This window comes from Heliangelus exortis, chromosome 23 (assembly GCF_036169615.1).
Source record: "Heliangelus exortis chromosome 23, bHelExo1.hap1, whole genome shotgun sequence".
Lineage (NCBI taxonomy): Eukaryota > Metazoa > Chordata > Aves > Apodiformes > Trochilidae > Heliangelus > Heliangelus exortis.
In genome coordinates this window covers 7,255,909-7,274,218 of record NC_092444.1, presented here as the reverse complement: position 1 = coordinate 7,274,218, position 18,310 = coordinate 7,255,909, and the positions used below count along the sequence as shown (strand labels likewise).

Here is an 18,310-nt window from a genome sequence, read left to right as displayed (position 1 = left end):
CTCAATGTTACTTTAAACTTGCTTGAAGGAATAGCTATCATAAAATGATTTTACACAGGAGATCTCATTATACACAGATGATGGAAAGCACAGTAGAAATCAGAAGGGTTTTAGGTGGGAAGCAGTGTGTAAACTTTAGATCTGGTATAATTATCTGCCTTTCCTCTGTGAGGTGAGTTGAAAGTCCTCTTCTAAAAGGTGAAAGACATACCACTGTTAATCTGAAAGATTTAAACATGCTTGCTTTAAAATGTGAAGCACTATGGCTTTGCATTAACAGACCCAGATGGAAGGGCAGGTACATGAGGCTGTATCATGTGCAGGTTTTTTCCCCACAAAATGAGAAATCCACTTTCTTGGGAAACAATAATTCTATTAAAATCGGTGAATAATCATTTAGTCCAGAATAACTGCTGAAACTAGTCAGAGTTTATTTTAGGTACTGTCACTGAATAAGTTCAGTGATACTTCATGTTGCTGCAAGCTGAAATGTGGGAACTGAGAAGTGATAGATCTGGAGAGTTCTGCTGCAAGGTAACAGTGCCCTCCAGCAGGCTGAGGTGTCACAGACTTCCCTGAGTCTGATATTGGCCAATGACTGATTAAACCAGAGAAATACACTCCACAATTTGCCTTCTTGGGAAGATAAAGTACATCTTCACAAAGTAATGGCTAAACTGAGTTTGTTACTCTGCTAATACTGGAATAATGTAAACATTGGGAAGAGAAGTGGAAGTTTGAGTGAATCATAAACTGGAGTAATGGAACCATGCTGTGAAGGAAAACAACTTAGAGAATGTGCCCTAACTGAGACCAAATAATGGTTTCAAGGGCATCATGAAGGCCACCTTGTAAAAGCATTCTGAGCTTGAAAGATGTGAAATCCATTTTGAATAGCTGGTGTGGTTTTTGGTTTTTTTTATGTTTTGGATTTTCAGGGGTGATATAATCAAATAGGTGTTGATGCCTTCATCAGAGAGCAAACCAAGTTATTCTATATGCACTGGGAAACACCTTAAGAGAATACTGATTTAATACAAATGGTAACAATCTGAAAGACAAAAACTCCATACTTTTCATGAGAAGCAAGCTTTTTAAATACAGCTAGTAAAATAATGCTCTCTTCTATTTTGTCTTGTAATGCTATCATGCTTTGGTCATTAGCTCCAAAGTAATTGCCCTCTTTCCAAAGAGAATGGGAAGGAAAATTCATCAGTGTATGCTTGAAGTGTTACAACTTCTAGAGACTCTGTATATAGCTCAATGTATCAATGTATATTTAAAACAAATCAACAGTTTTCAGCAAACAACTATCTTGATGAATGGATACCAAATTTGTTTTCATTTAATTGAAAAACATTTTTGCTTTGACTGTATGGTAATATATGAACAAACTTTGTGCTGTTGGTAGCTGGCGTTTCTTGGTGATGAGTCAATAATTATTTAGTCATAGAAGTAAAAAGAGTTCAGACTCCATTGCTGACCTCACAGTTGGTGTTCTAGAATTATCCTGGAAGTAAGTGGATCACCCAGACTTGCTCCAGTTTTTCCACCAGGAGACTGGGAGAATCCTGCTCTTACCCCACTAGCAGGTTTATCCATCTGGGTAACACCCCAGCTGTATCCAGCTGTTCAGCTCTGACATGCACAGCAGCCTTTGCTGAAAGGGAACCAGTTGTGGATGTGGTGATCAGGTTGGAAGTGTCCCTGTGCATCACCCCACTCTCTGTGAGCCACACAGGTGGCTGCTGCAGCCAGGGGACTTCACAGTTCTTGGACCTGATGTCAAGGCAATCCAGAACAATTACAAGTGTAGTTATTGTTAGAGCTTATTGTGAGCTTACTCAAATTGTTTTTTTAGTTTTTTTCAGTTCCCAGAAACATGCCAAGTTATCTCATTGCCAGGATTGTGGGAGGATTATATTTCCATTACAATTTTGAAAAAATTATTCTGTAATTTCTGCTATTAAATGTTGACATCTTTTTTATATATACTACCAAATGGTTATTGTATTTTGTTCAAAAGATATTGAGTCAAATCCTTGTATGTCTCATGTTTGTTTGATAGCTAAAGTTCCTATGTTGTTGTTCTGGTAATCATCTTCCACACTGGGTCTCTGTGAGGTACATCCACAGCAGCTTTCTGGTTGCAATCCTGTTGATCACAAGGGAACTTTTAAGGACAACTTCTGTATAGCCTAAACCTTTTATTTCTTGTATTTCTGTGGATATAAGGTGGTAGGGGTTCTCTGTTTGAATGTGAAAACCTGTATTTTAAAAAATAGCTTATAGATCCCTTTGCTGCTTAATTCTTCACGTGTTTTGAATGCAGTATTTTTAACAACAGGGAAATCCAGATTTTCTAATTGCTGCTCACAATGAGCTTTTTTTGACTTGGAGACCAAGACAGAGCAGAAGGCATCACAGGTGTGGTAGATCTAAGGGGGCAGAGAGCAGCAGAGAGGTGTTAGCTGTGTTTTATTGGCTGGAGTTCTTGTTGTAAATGTAACTTAGCACCTTGCAGTGGCATGGAGCCACTTGAACAGGAGCATGTGGGTACCAGCAGCCAGGAGATCATCCATGAGAACTCTGTGTGTGGAGGGCAGGCTTTCTACCTGGAATCCTGAACTGGGAGTCAGTTGACCCCATTCTAAGGAAGGGGGGGAATAGGGTATTCAGACAGTATTCTAGCTCTTCTGCAATAAACACTGGGAAAGTATTACTGTTTTAAGAGAGTTCATTTCCTTTGTGATTCTCTGCTGATGCTGTATGTAGTACACTTCCTTTGTCATTATTGCTGTCTTAATTGTGCTTGTTTTTTGGATTTTTTTTTTTTATAGAGGTTGATCTGACTTTGTAGTTAATTTTAGTGTCTTGAAAAAGAAAAGCAGGATGGGGATACAGTTCCCCAATTGCTAATCAGTTTTAAATTAGATCCAATAAAAATTAAAATGCTACCTTCTGACTATTTTAGTAACTGAAGAGGTGAAAGCAGTTGATACCCATATCTTGTGAAGGATACTGCCTTTCTTTTCTACCTTCTGAAGAGGAATGATAATTGTACCTAGCAGCTTATTCATAATAAAAAGAAGGGCCAGTTAACATCCCATACAATGTATGCCTGTTAAATGCTTCAGAAAGCAGTTTTATTATTTGAATTAAACTATTTGGGACATACTAAGTACTAAGTAGCAGATGTGTGAAACAACATACAACAAAGTTCTTTAGAATTTTTCGCAAAATCTGTCTTTGGATGTAGTTATTTTTATCATTTTCTCTTAATTCAGAGCCTATCTGAAATAACAATATCAATTTCCTACTTCTAATTCATGAGTAGGTTTTGAAAGAATGGTCACTTGTCTGCCCAGCAAAACATTAAAAGAACAAAACAAAAACTGGGCATTCTCACACTGTCCAGCTGACAGACAATGTAATTGGCCTGTAAACAAGTATTAATTTCTAAGAACTGATTTGCAGGAACAGAAAATCATCTCTGTAGTTTGTATAGTCAAGGTTTTTGTTGCAGTTTGGTCATGCAAAAATAGACTTCAGAATTGCATTTTTAATACAAATGCAGAGGAAATTTTTTTGTGGCCATTTTCCTGCCACTCATTGGTGTAAAACACACTTAAAGTAATGGTGCCTTCTGTTTCTCCTTACTTTACCAAGTGAAATTTTCAAAGGCAAGGTTTGCATCCTTTCTAGTAAGTTCTGAGGAGGTGTTCACTGAATTGGGGGAGTATCTTCTGTAGGTGAGTTCATTTGGAATCAACACTGAACAATAGGCATGTGGCTCATCTAATTAAATCAGCATTGAATCTTCTCTATATTTAATTTTTCATTAAGTTTTTTTTCTTTTTTTAAAGGTGAAAAAAACCCAATCTTAGGGGCATGTCCTTTTAAGAAAAACACTAATTATATTTACAAAGTTCATTATGCATTACTGTTAGTGATGTAGTTGCACAGCTTGACAACAGAGGGAAGAATTGCACGTCAGCAACAGTTTGTTGTTTCACACTGCTTTTTACATTGAGACAGCTGGTTAATTTTGTTTCAGGCATTCAGTTTGAATATTTTTATTTCCTTTACAATCTTAACTTGAAAAACAGCCCCTTTTTCCTCCAATTTTCCAATCGTGGAGTAGATAAACTTCACTATACTCATTGTAATTAGAGAATATATTTGTGTTCCTCAATAAAAATTTATTAACCTTGTTAGCAGCCTAACACCATTTTGAATTTTCCTCTAAACTTGTTCACATATAAAATGAATATTCAAAACAATTCCTTTTTCTGTTTAGTTTTTAAGCAAAGGCTTGTCTTTAATATCCATCAGAAAGGAAAGATTACTTCGTTTACTTTGGGGTATGATCTCTCCTTTGGCCTCCAAGCAGCTAACTTGAGGTCCTTAATGAATTAGCTGAGGTACACTGTAAAATAAATGAAAAAGTGTCCTTTTTGTTCAACACAGTCATGAAATCCTCATGCTTTTATGTTGGGATTCCTTCTTCTAGGTGGATGGGATCAGTCAGGACTCTTGAACTTGCTTTAGTTCTTGGTTCTCAAGTAAACTCTTGCTTGTTTTATTGTGAAGTGTTCTGGAAACACGTATGGAAAAGGTTTCAGGTTCAGAAGTATCCTTTTTCCATACAAGTGTAGGGGTGAATTGCATCCCAAGAGCAAAGCTTTGTTCACACTTCACACACCACTGACAATGTTTGTGTCTGATTTCAAGGTATATGCTTGCTGCTGTTTTCAGGATTTGTTTATTGTTCATGAGGGTTTCTTTGATCTACTATAGCTCTAGTTAGAATTTTTGAAGCTAATAATTCTGCAAAATATTAATTAATATTGAAAGCCCAAACTCCTTTTCATGATTTGCCATTATGCTTAAGTGAATTTTTAGGGAAGTTTGTTTTTTTTAAAGCTATGCTATATTCTGCTTTTATTGCCTCACGAGTGTATGATATAAAAACCTGACTTTGATTTAATATTTATCATTAATAAGGAAAGGGACTTGCTCCTTTATTTACAGACTTCATCAGCACAAGCTGCTTGTTAACTTACCATTCACTGAATATTCCTCATGTCAGTGATAAGCTGCTGCTCAGAGCACAGATGTATTAGGTTGCCTCCATATGGTGCTTTGTCTAATGAATCAATTAGCAATTTTGGGAAAAAATTCTTGAAGTTTTTTCCTCATGGTAAAAATTCATCTTACAAATGGTGGAACAATTTTTCATTGATGTTTGTGTTTGAGCATATTTTTAGGCATAGCCATTGTAATAGTTTTGTTAGGTTATCTTGCAAGTTTTCTTTGCACATGGGAAAAGCAAGGTTTCAAGTTTGTATTTGGCAGATTTTGAGGATCTCTTTGGGCCATATAAACATACAAAGTGATGCACCTTGATTCTAACAAATGTATCTCTGGCATGCAGTCTTTCAGCTTCTTTGAGAAGTTTTTGTACTGAATGTTTTTAGCTGCATTGTCTGGGGCTTTTTAGTTAACATTCCATAGATTAATAGAATATTGGTTGTTATGGAGTGTTTCACACAGCTCCAACAGCTAACAGCATTGGAGACTCAGTTTAAAAACACACAAAAAAACCCCAACAGAGGCCCCTTCCCCTGTTCGACTTCCTGACTGAGGTTCTTATGGAGAAGTTGCAGCTTTTCTAAAGGAGAAAAATAAAAATAAAACAGTATGATAGAGCCTGCTGAGGTGAGAGGGAGGAACCAAGGCTCACTTCACACTGACCAAATACAAATGCTTTTTATGGAACCAGGGGGTTTGGCTGGCAGAACCTAAATACCAAATGCAGCCCTCCCCAAGACAGTATGAAAGTCTTCTCAGATTTTTATTTTTACTTCCTTTGCTGCTTAGTTCTCCATTCCCTATGAAACTGCTGTGCTTTCCGTTCAAGGGAGATGCAGTGTATTTTATAGAAGCTGCCAGCTGTTTTAAGTTGCATTATAAGCAGCATAAAGACTTTTTTTTAAAAAAAGGCAGAAAGTTAAAACTTACCATGTTACTAAAGATAACTTTAAAATAATATCAAAGTAAGAATTATTCTAGACTTTCATTTTTCAAGTAAGAGAGGCTAATATAACACCCATAAAAACACTGAAATATTTTTCCTTAAAGTGCTTACAGGAGATGTGTGAGACTTAGTGTTTAAAATATACTTGTGAACTTAAGCAGAAAAATACTTCGGGTAATATCTAAAGTTCCTAAAGTAATGTTTACTGGCAAGCTAAAAATGAGGTCAAAATAATGTAACTCTCCAGACTTGTTACATCTTTAGTATTGCTTCTGTAAAGCATGATGGGCACTGAACTTCCTTTGTGTGTTCAGGTCTGAAGGGCTGTGGTGAGATCAGCGTGGTCACTTCACCAGGGGAAGCTGTTGCTTTAAAGGATCCATCCCTCTCACCTGAGCTCCAGCAGCAAGTGCCAAGGAACTGTAACAAGATTATGATCATGTGAGGAAAAAGAGACAGGGACAGAGGAAAGGGAGAGGCAGTGGTGAAAGCACATCCTGCAGGAGCTGTCAGTTACGGCTGCCTTAAAAAAAAAAAATCAGCAGGGATTTTAGCTGTGCGTTGATATTTAGCAAAGCAAGATTGTTTAAAGTCACATCTTGCTTAGCATAGTGTGTTTGGTATTTCTGTGCTGCCATGCTGCTGCTTTACACCTTCTTAATTTCTTTCTTAGAATCAATCTACCGACGTGGAGCCAGAAGATGGAGGAAGCTGTACCGAGTGAATGGGCATTTGTTTCAAGCCAAACGTTTTAACAGAGTGAGTACTGTTGCATAAAATGTTGGGTTTTGGTAATGTTCTGTGGTAATTGTTTTCTCAGTCTGTGCTTTTTCTGTATTTGAATGTTGAAAAGAAATGAAAAGCAAGATGCTTATTCATGTGACTTCTCGGTCTGTGCAGTGTTATTCAGGTCACAGCAATCAGAAAAACTTGGAAATCTTTGAATCTGGGGTGGAGTTACTAATATATGATTAATAGAAATGATCTATTTTTAAAATATCTAAAATCTGGGTTTGAGACTATTTCAAGTGATGCTTGCTTAGAGCAGCTTTTTTCCTCTCCAGTCCTGATGTGATTTTGATTATTTGTTAGCATAAACTTTTACCTTAGTACTTTTTGTCACTTGTACAGATTAGAGCCCTTGATATTAGCTTTAACTGTTTTAAATCTGACATATTGCATAATCTAATTAAGGAAAAAAAATACCTGATTTGAGCTAACATAGAGCTGGGTTAAGTATCTGACTTAATCCACGGAAGTGAATGTAGCTTTAAGGCTGAGACTCCTCCTTCACTTATCTCATTATGCCAAGGTATTGCAGCATATAAACAAATGTCCACTTTGAGGAATTCCATACAAAACTGAGTACAGAGAGGTAACTTAGCTTTTTGATTCATCAGGAGCATTTTTTTAAATGAAATTACCATTATTTTAATATTCCTCATCCCAAAACTGGATTGAAAGAAGGAAAAGCCCCTTAAAACTCAGAATTGTATCACTGGACATGTGAAAAATGAGTTGTATATCTGAATTGTAACATATATTTGTGTAATGTGGTGCAGCAACCTGTTTTTTTGATTTGTAACATGAAATATAAACTTCTTTGTGTTTATTTGCAACGTAAGTAAAACTTTGAACCATTTGGAATGCTTGCTTGCCACATTAATCATCCATGATGTTATAGGTGATGGTGGTTTAACTGAAGTTAGGCAAATAGTGAATATCAAAATAATGAATATAAGATAATGCCCATTTGTCAGCAATCCTAAACAAGACTACTTTGTTATAAGTGTCTGTTGACAGATGAAATCATATAACACAGGAACACAGACCATATTCAGCTGGAGTTAGTAATAATAAAGTTGACAGGAGCTGTAAAATATGACATAAAAATTTATAGATAATAAATTATGGTAATATGTATTACTGAATGAGAATTTTAATGTTGACTGAATTTTCAAGACAAATTTTACCTTATTAATGCATTCCTTTTCCAAAATAACCTTTTAAAACTTGGTAATTTGGGAGCTGTCCTTATGTCCTTTTTTTCTTTCCTTGCTTCCCTGCATCTGACTGAAATAAATGAGATCATTTTCTTCTATGTCATTTCCAGGGCCTAAAATGTTTTATTTAGTCTCAACATCACTGATGCTAAACCTATACCAGATCACTGAAGGCTGGACTGGGAGTTCTGAAAAGTTGCTATAGATGTCCCAGGCTCCTCTGTTGTTAGGCAGAGTTTTGGGTTTTGGGTTTTTTTCCCCTGGGTGATGCAGCTGGGGTTTCTCCTGAGCAAGGAGGACTTAGTGTACAGATGAAAAGGATGCAGTTAAGTTTTATTTTCTAGAGTTTTCTACAACTATCAAAATATGAGCAGGGCAGTACAGAATTATAAATAGAAAATACCAATTTTTTTATTTTCTCTTTTTTTTTTTAATTTTTTCTAATACTGTTAGCAAGGATTTATGGTTGTGTAATGTTTTTGGGCAGGACACGGTGTGTGATTCATCAGTCTGAGGATCTGAATAACTGCACTCTGCCTTGGTTTGCTGGGTGGAACAGACTTGCTCTGTTCTGTGGCTTTGGGACAGTTGCAGCCTCAGCTGGGGGATGAGTGCAGGACCTGACTGCAGCAGGAGAGGCAGGGGCTCAGCTGGGTGGAGAAAATTTGCAGATGGGGATTAATGATTAACTTTTGGTGCTGGCACCCTGGGTGCTGTGCAGGGGTAGCTGCAAGTGGGTGACTTGTTGGCCTCTAAGAATCTCGAGTTGCTATTTGGCACTTTGGGTAAAGTGGATAAAGTGACCACAGCACACATACACTGGAAAAACTATTTAAAGCCCTGCCCTGTTAAAGTCAGCAGTAGGATGTCTGGCTTCTTAATTTGTCCTCATTTTGATTTAATTTCTTCAGATGCCTTTTTTTTTTCTTTTTTTTTTTAATGTATAGAACACACCATGTATTTTCAATAGGAAATATTGCAACCAGTAAAGGCTTGATATCAGCCTGGAGAGTTTTAATTATGCAAAGTTTCTACTGATGATCTACCACTTTTAAAATAAGTGGGTGCAGACATAGAACACTCTTCATACCTTGTCTTCTGTAACATTTGTGCCCAGTGTTCCCCAAAGTGCTCTGTTTGGATGCTTTTTATTCCATAATTGTGTACAAATCCCTGTCACTTCTGTTTGGGTAATCTTTGTCAGGACTTGAAATTCAAAATACAGTTACTGTTTCAGAATGACTTGCCCACACTAGGCTGTAATGTGTTCCATATGCTTGGGATACTTGTTTTCTTAACACTCACTTAAAAGAACTGCATTTAGCTGAATTCTAAGTTTGAAATGTGACCTTTAGTTTTTCATGAAACCCTGGATATTCTAAAAGTATTTTTATTTAGTATCTATTAGGAGGGGACTGGGGTGGGTTCTTGCTCCTAGATAACTCCTCTCACCTACAGAAAGGAACTGATGAATGAATGGATAATTTTATTTTCTGTTTTTTAGAGAGCATATTGTGGCCAGTGCAGTGAAAGGATATGGGGTCTCGGAAGGCAAGGCTACAAGTGTATCAACTGCAAATTGTTGGTCCATAAACGTTGTCATATTCTTGTTCCACTGACCTGCAAAAGGCATATGGTAAGTTGTTTGTGTTCTGGATAAAGCTGTTTTGTTGTGCCCTGTGTTGCTGTTTGTAGCTGTGTGTCCTGAGTGGTGAAGTGCTGTGTGTGGCTGCAGATTTGTAACACTTGGTGGTACTTGGTTTTCAGATTTTGAGCTGTCTGTTGAGGACAAATTTCTGGATTGTGAGCAGTAGAGACAAAGTGAGAAAAGAAAACTTGTAATATGATTTAAGTGTGAGGAAGCTTGAGTTTAACTTCTCCAGTAGAAATACTGTATTATACCTGTGTGGGGTTTGCACTGCTGCTTGCACGAGGGCTTGTTGCCATCTCAGTTTCTCCATTACTGTTCTCATCCTCTCCATTTCCCTCATATTCCAGTGGCAACTCTAGGGTCTTTCCAAGGCTTTAAACATCTGTGGATCTGAATTTATCAGAATTTTTAGTCCTTCCCCCTACTCATCACAGAAACCCAGTTTCTCACTGGGTCTTGCAACATGTTGTCTCTAACTCAAAACACCCACCAGTATTTTTCATTGTTGGTGTTGCACATGACTTACCCTTGGCATTACTGGATTTTTTTTGCCAGTTTATTGATGCACATTGCTGTACCTACTGGAATAGTCCTACATGCCTCATTATGAGTTGTGAATGTACTATAAAACTACTTGGTATTGTGATCTCTACCAATTTATGCAGCATGCTTGCATAATGAGTAACAATTCCTGTTTTTAAAAGAGGAAAGGAATAAAGCAGTGCTCTAAATTGAGGGTATAGCATCATGCTGAAGTGTTTACTTTGTTTCAGTTCCTCGGGAAACAGACTCAGAAGTCTTAAATAGAATTAAAGTTTGAACTAAAAAGTAAAAGAAGAGTTTATTTTTTTGCAGACAGCTCTCTTGTAGTTGCAGAATACTGTTGACATAGGACACAGGATTTTGGTAGGCTGGTCCTATAATGCATTGCAAACTGTAAGCATTTGGAAATACTTCTGCAAAATGCAGATTTCTGTCTGGAAGGTACAAATATATCTCATTGTAGTTGTATGGCAAGACTGACTCACTTAAAAGGGGCTTCATAAACCAACATTTCTTCCTATTTAACTTTTGTGTTTTACAAGGATTCGGTCATGCCTGCCCAGGAACCTCAGTTAGATGATAAAAATGATGAAGTTGACCTCCCTTCAGAAGAAACTGATGGAAGTGAGTACTTTCTAAAGTTAGAATTCACATGTTTCCCCCTTTTGGAGGCCCAGTTTCCACACCACCTGTTTGGGCTTTTTAAAAGTTTATTTTGGATTAGCTGTAGTTTGGTCCCATGAACTAAATGCTCCTTAGGGACTCAATTACAGTAAATGTGCTTCTGAAGCTTGTCATCTGGTTTGGTTTCATCCTCAATTCATATGCTCTGAAACCACTCCAGGATGTTAAGTTAAGCATGGAACAATTGGCAACAAAAGATTTGCTTTTCAAACAGAACCTGTGCTTCAGATCCAGACTGTGCTGCTAATAGAGCTGTTCCCTCCAGCTGTAACTTTTTCTTAATTTTGTGCAATTTGGAGCAGAATCCCTAAGTTAATATTTTTGGTGGCTTAACCTGCCTTGTTTTAAGGGCCCATTTATCACACCCATTCTCCAAGATTACTCTGGCTTTTTTCAGATATTATGAGCTTACATTGATGAAATTCTCACTGTTTCAGAGTTGGTTGTTTCTGCAGCACCCTTAGGATCTGCTATCAGGATTACAAAAATAAAGGAGAAAAATGAGATCAAATGTCCCATAGTATTTAAACCAGACTGTTGAACCTAGGCTACTAAATCATCTTTCCGTTTGTCAATGTTAAAAATTATTTCTAATGAAGGCTTTCATCAATAACCACACTCCTTGTTTGATTTCTTTTCCAGTTTCCTACATTCCTTCCAACAGGAAACACGACAACCTTAAAGATGACTCTGAGGTATGTGAGTTGCAAAAATATTTTGAAAACATTTATACACTGTAATCATACAACTTTGTATACAAAGCTAATTTTTTGTCCTATTTTCCCTGCCACCTTTTAAAAAAAATCTCTAAAGTTACTTTCTGAAAGTTGGTTATTTTTGAAAGCATTTTTGTTGGATTTTCAGATGTCTTCTGTGTTCAGCTCTTCTTATCCCAATCATGATGTGAAGGAGACTTTTTTTTCTTTTTTCTTTTTTTTTTTTTTTTTTTTTGCTCCCCTCTATTTATATTGGAACAAAAGTGTTGTAGCAGAGGGTTTGACTTCACTGGTCCTTGCAACAAAGGGGAGCTTTGACATTGTCTGCTCTCCCTAATGGATGTGTACCCTTTAGCACCCTCAGGCTGCCTCTACAGGCTGTCATTCTGCAAGTTGGTTCAGTCTGGTAATACATTAACTGTCCAGCTCTTTGAGATGTTCCATATGAATACTACCCAGTAATTTATAGACAGCTCCTGTGGAAATGCCAGCAGAATAGCATACACTTAAACTCTGTTTTCCAGCTCTTTTGTAGACAGTCTGACACAATCTCTGCATACCAAGAATGTTCTTCCCTTAAAGCAGTTTGAAAAATCCCAATGTGCTTTAATTCTAAAGGACTTCTTTTGGAAATGCTTCTGGCATTCTTAATAAATAGGATGCACTCTGCAGAACACAGGCAGTTGGTTGATATCCCACTTTTAACAAGCCTGCACCTTTTTTCCCCTCTACCTCCACCACAATACTTGTCACTACTGTTATTTTACACTTGAGCAGTTCCTGCTCCTGGGTAAGTGACTGCCTTGTTTTCAGTCACATGTCTTTAAATTTCATCTCAGATTCAGAGATTGAAGGGTATAAATTTATAAAACACACCAGAGAATTTAATTGCTATCTAGAATTTTCTGACTTTTGCTGTCACTAGAGCTAAGGTAGATAGTGTTTAAGTTCTGATGGGTGCTGTTTGATCAACTGCTCTTAATGAAATGCTGCTGTGACTTTCCCACCTTGCTTTTGAGCTTTACTGGAATAATTTAAGGTGTCCTACAGAGTGGAAGTGGCATTCTGGGAGCTTTGTTGAGTAGAATCTTTAAGCTCAGAGGGATCTCTTCTAATAGCAGGCAATCCTAGATCAAGATTCTTTATATAAATACTTTCCCTAGTTGAGCAGAATGCTGATCTAGCTGCAAGTACAGTAGTATGAGGTCAGATAAAAATAGCCCACAGAAGGTATGGCAGAGCACTGTTACCTGTTGGTAAAACATGAAATGTCAGAGTACATACTGCATTTGTCTGGTTCACCTGTTTGATTTTCAGTCGTCTGTGTTCCCATCTAATTCTACCAATCAATCAAGGTGAAATTTATCTTTTTGATGCAAGGAATTTAAAAATAACACTCTTCATAGTGGAACATTTCTCAAGGCATTACCTTCTGTTTGTCAATAGGGAATATTTAAATGGTTCGTTGGATGTAACTTCCAGTGAGACCAACCCAATAGCACCCAAACATTTTTAATCAGTTGGGTAATAATCAGCCATTCAGGTCTTCGTGCAGTGACAATGGCAAGCAAATTCTGGCCAGTGGTTAAAGAAAATGTCTTCTGTTTCTAGCATCTGTTTCTTTTTATACAGGATATCAAGCCAGTCATTGATGGAATGGATGGAATTAAGATTTCTCAGGGGCTTGGACTACAGGACTTTGATTTAATCAGAGTTATTGGACGTGGAAGTTATGCCAAAGTTCTTCTGGTTCGGTTAAAAAAGAATGATCAAATTTATGCCATGAAAGTAGTAAAAAAAGAATTGGTCCATGATGATGAGGTAAAAGTCCATGTTAATTGCATTCCATTACACCTTGTAAGAACTGAGTATGCTTTGACAAAACCCATTCAACTAAGCAAGCAGAACATTTACAGAACATTTCTGTCTGCATGAGGCACTAAGATGAAATCTGAGAGAAATGTCCCTTATTAAAATAATTATTATTAATAATCATAGTAGAGTGCACATAAATATTCCTGCCTGGATGTATTAGTCTGTAAGTGATGAGATAAATAGGGTGGAATTTGGGCACTTTATTTTGAAAGAATACAAAAATGTATTTTCCATAACAATGAATGTAGCTGCAAAGTCTTCTCTGATTTCAGAACAGGAGCTGAAACTGTTCTTAAATTCATGATTGCAGAGCTTATGTGCAAGTGACACAGTCTTCTGGAATACTTGTGAAATACTTCTTTACTGAAGTATTAGAAGTAGGCTGGGATACTCTTAAGACTTAAAGGTTAGACAGACTAACCAGGTTTTGGTATTTTCATGGACTTTATTTTGAGTTCTAAATGAAAAAATAAAGTTCAGTTTGGAAGTTTTTAAAAGCTGGAGATGTGCATTGTCTGTGTTATTGGCATGAGTTGCTTCAGCAGCCTTAGGACCACTGATCTGAGATAATAGAATTTATTTCTGTGAAGCTGTACATGCAGTGTATCAAATGTTGCACATGTGTGACACAACTGGCTTAAATTTTGTGTGGACCTTTCTAAATGGTTAAGCTTCTGAATATATAATCAATATGTTCTATAACTTCCTCCAGATTTTAGGGGGTTTTCTGAAGAACGTGTGTGACAATGATGTAAGGGAGCATAGATGTTGACAGTTTCTTTTCTGGGAATAGCCAGAGTGGTCATCCAGGAGCAGTTCTGATTGTTCAATTACTCTATTTCAGGATATTGATTGGGTACAGACAGAGAAACATGTGTTTGAGCAGGCATCCAGTAACCCATTCCTGGTTGGTTTACACTCGTGCTTTCAAACAACAAGTCGGTAAGAAACTTCTGAAATTATTTGCTTTTAAAAGTCTAACTTTGTACTAACTGCTTCTCCTGAAGCCAATGGAACAGCACATAGCAATTTTTGGAAGAAGCATTAGTGCTGCCAGGGATTCACCACTGCAACACAACCAGTTCTGGCAGGGGAGCTTAGCCAGTGTGGTGTGGAGACCACAGCCAGGTTTTCCAGCTCCCAGGAAGGGAGAAGAGGAACAAGGAGGAGGAGGAACTGTTCTGTCCTCCTGAGCATGGACTCTGTGTCTCCAGGAGGATGGTAGCAGAGTAAAACAGAGCTTTGTAAGAGGTGCTTCATACTTCTTGATTCTGCTGGAGGCTGAAGCAGTTCTCAGGGGGCAGAACTGAAGTGTTTTGTTGTTCAAAATAGTGTTGAACTGATCAGTAATAAGATTTGAATAATTACTTCAACTTACACATGTATTAACTATTTTTTACCTATATGAGACTTATGAGCCCTTTAGCACATTTGATGGAATATGATTTCCTTTGAACAAGTGCTTAATAGACTCTTGGCTACTGTAGTACTAATACTGCATATTAGGTTTTTTGTCCTTGTGTGCAAAATCCAAACTGGATTATTTGCTGCTTATTGTGCAATTGGAATATGAAGAAAATCAAGGAAAACTTTTATGCCCATGCTTAGATAGGTCACTGGGGAATTGGGTTGTGTGGGAGTTGTGTGGTTTGTCAGTTTTTTTGTTTTCCCAGGCACCTATTTACTGTTCTTTACTTCTCTAAAGAGTAGTGCCAGATGTATCACAATCAGGAGATGTACAAGTCCTTTCCAGCTTGATTGGCATGAAGCATGGAGTGCAATTTTAAGTGTTCCTGTGATACCTACTCATCTATCCTTAATAATAATCACTTGGTGATTGTGTGGAAAACACATTGTAACAGTTCATGTAAAAATGTACTAAGAACAGTGTGTAAAAATGTACTTGTAGGAGAAGTTCCAAAGGAGCATATTCTCTCTTTTAAATATAACTTCAAGTTAAAATAAGAATGTACTTTAAAAAGATGCTAATTGATGCTAAATGCAGCTGTTTAGAATGTTTCAGATACTCATGATGGTTGCTTTATAATCTTATTAAAATATGTGCTGTGGGCTTGCCCAGAATTGCCAGATAAGTGTCTGCCAAGGATGGCAGCAGTCTGAAACCTCCATCCTGCAGAGCTGTTGGTGTTTGAGTAAATCCTTCTAAAACCAGCAAGGACTGCCAGGACTCACAGACATCAGTGCTTGAACATGAGTTGACATGGGCAGCTTTCCATCACAGGTTCTGAATCCTGATAAGGCATTGGAAGCTTCTAAATAGGAGAGGGAAGTTAGTAGCAAAAAAAAAAAAAAAAGGCAGGAATTGTGTAATAAAATACTCATGACATTGTTATCTATTTTGTTTATTTAATTTTAATTTGGTGCCTATATTCTTCTGGGACACTGAAAAACTTGCAAGATGGGTTGTGTTAATTAATTTTTTCTACCTTACCTTTCAAGTTTTTCACACTTAAGTGTTACAAATTAAGAATCCTTTTCAAAGGAAAGAAAACAAAATCATCTTTGTTAGCAATTAAATGGTCTGAGCAACTGGAGCATGTGTTTTCCTCATGGAATGTTTTCCAGTGTGCAAATACATGGGAAGAATTTTTCAATACGTGGGAAAAATAGGTGTATAAAGAGCTGCTGCCTCCTGGGACAGCTGCAGCCTTCATCAGAAGCTCTCTCAGCAGGTTTCTGTCCTGTAGCTCTCTCTGACCTTGGCACAATTGCCTGGATCATATTTTCCCAAGGATGAAACCTTTCCTGTGGACTCTTAACAGAAATCTTTTTATATGGCTGATTCCACCTGTATTTCTGTCCCTTACTGACTTCTTATTGTTTTGAGAAGATTTTTTTTAAACAAACTGACACTACAGGAGAACCAAGAAGCCTTGATGCTGCAGCTTTCTGTGCCCTGATTTTCCTTGTAGGGAACATCCTATGTAGAGAGGAGCAGTGGGTCTGGGGCTCCTTTGTTCTTCACATGAAGGTCTTGGCAAAGTCAGGGGAAGGTGGAATTTCATTTGCTGTCCTGCTAGCTCACCAAATTTAGTTTTCATCTTGGAAAAATAATGGACATTTTTGTCCTTCCAGCTTCAAATTCTCCAGTCTTGGTCTGTCTATTCCAATAAAATGGAAAGTCTTTTTTCTTCTAGGAATGGCAGGTTGTTTCTTAACAGTGTATCAGGAAGAGTTCAGTGATGATCATAGGGTTTAATAGAAATAATCTGATATCTGAATCTTAGTAATATGTTAGATCATATAACTTAAACTGGGAAATGGTTATTGAATCATATGCTATCCAGATAAAACTTTTTGAAAGGAAATTTGAGTTACATCCCTCTTGATTCTTATGTCATTTTGCTTGCAAAAATCTGTCTGAGCTTTTCAGGAATTGACTCAGCACAACCAGCAAGCTTCATAGTTTTATGTTTACATAATGAATCCTACAAAACAGACTCAATAGTTGTTGGTAATGATCAAGGAATTTTTAAAAGATGGTGACCTTGTAGTGGCAAAACAGAAATAAGTTTCTTAAATAGTTTGTTAACTATAAGAAATCTAAAAGTGCAGTTCTGGAATTGAAAATGGGTCAAATTGGAAGGGTAAGAATAGTTTTTCTTTTCAAGAGTTTCCTTGGAATCTATTAATTGTGTTATATACTTTCAGATTGTTTCTTGTCATAGAATATGTAAATGGGGGAGATCTCATGTTCCATATGCAACGGCAAAGGAAGCTTCCTGAAGAACATGCAAGGTATTCTGCTAAAACAGAGTGAGGGGGGGCTGCTTAATGGTGTATGAAATACCTTCCAATTCCATAAACCAATATAAAAAGCAAAGAATGAAAGGTTGGTTTTTGAGTTTAGAATATACTGCCCTAGACAGAAATGTCAATTTTCTTTTTGAAGGGTATGTATTCTTTTTTTAAAGAGAGAAAGCATCTGTAGTAACAGATGTTCCTATTTACTTTACTTTCTTGCTTCATCTTTAGGTAATGCTTCTGTGCTGTTGATAGAAGATGTAATTATTCTACTTATTTTGGCTTTACTTTGAGTTAATGTCATGTTGGTAGAAGATGAAAAACCTCCTTTTCATGGCTTTGCATTGTAACTCTTAGATCATCTGTGTCAGGCTGGGAATTTTCAGAAAAAAAATCTGTTGGATAAAGAATAAATAAATTGTAGAAGGGAATAAATAATTTCCCATATTTAATTTAAAGAATTATTTTACAGTATATGATTCCAGTGTATTTATGAATAAGTAACTTTTTGGTATGCTGGAGAAAAGCTGACTAAAGTGATGCTCTAAGAACAAGTTTTAATTGCACTACCTTTTGCACAGTCTACTATTAATGCTAATATTTTTTTTCCTTTCTAATTTCAGGTTTTATGCTGCTGAAATTTGTATTGCTCTGAACTTTCTACATGAAAGAGGCATCATCTACAGAGATTTAAAACTAGACAATGTTCTTTTAGATGCAGAGGGTCACATTAAATTAACAGATTATGGCATGTGCAAGGTAGGAGTTTTCTTACCTTTCATGTCACTGTCTCTCAGTAGTAATCTCTTTTTTGTTATGCTTTTAAGTCAAGTACTGCATCCAGTGGCACTGAGAGAAAACTGAGCCAAGTTATTCTTATCTTAACACCAGAAGTAGAATAGGAATTGAGTAGATCAGGAATTCTAGAATAGAATTCTAGTGGAATAGGAATTCTACTTTGAAATATGACTGAAGAACAGAACCATAATGAGGGAAATCTGTCTCAGTTCCTCCCTAGAACAGACACTGCTCC

The 18,310-nt window shown here is 36.9% G+C and overlaps 1 protein-coding gene across 2 annotated transcripts in view; it reads left to right on the top strand.

Moving 5' to 3' along the window:
• Window positions 1-18,310, top strand: part of PRKCZ (protein kinase C zeta) — a 38,671-nt gene that overhangs the window by 11,283 nt on the left and 9,078 nt on the right. For both annotated transcript variants that reach the window (XM_071767381.1, XM_071767382.1), the window contains 8 exons: window positions 6,714-6,799; window positions 9,548-9,679; window positions 10,780-10,861; window positions 11,564-11,616; window positions 13,270-13,458; window positions 14,357-14,454; window positions 17,185-17,271; window positions 17,901-18,036. In XM_071767381.1, the coding sequence (XP_071623482.1) occupies window positions 6,714-6,799; window positions 9,548-9,679; window positions 10,780-10,861; window positions 11,564-11,616; window positions 13,270-13,458; window positions 14,357-14,454; window positions 17,185-17,271; window positions 17,901-18,036 (863 nt within the window). The remainder of the gene's footprint in view (window positions 1-6,713; window positions 6,800-9,547; window positions 9,680-10,779; window positions 10,862-11,563; window positions 11,617-13,269; window positions 13,459-14,356; window positions 14,455-17,184; window positions 17,272-17,900; window positions 18,037-18,310) is intronic.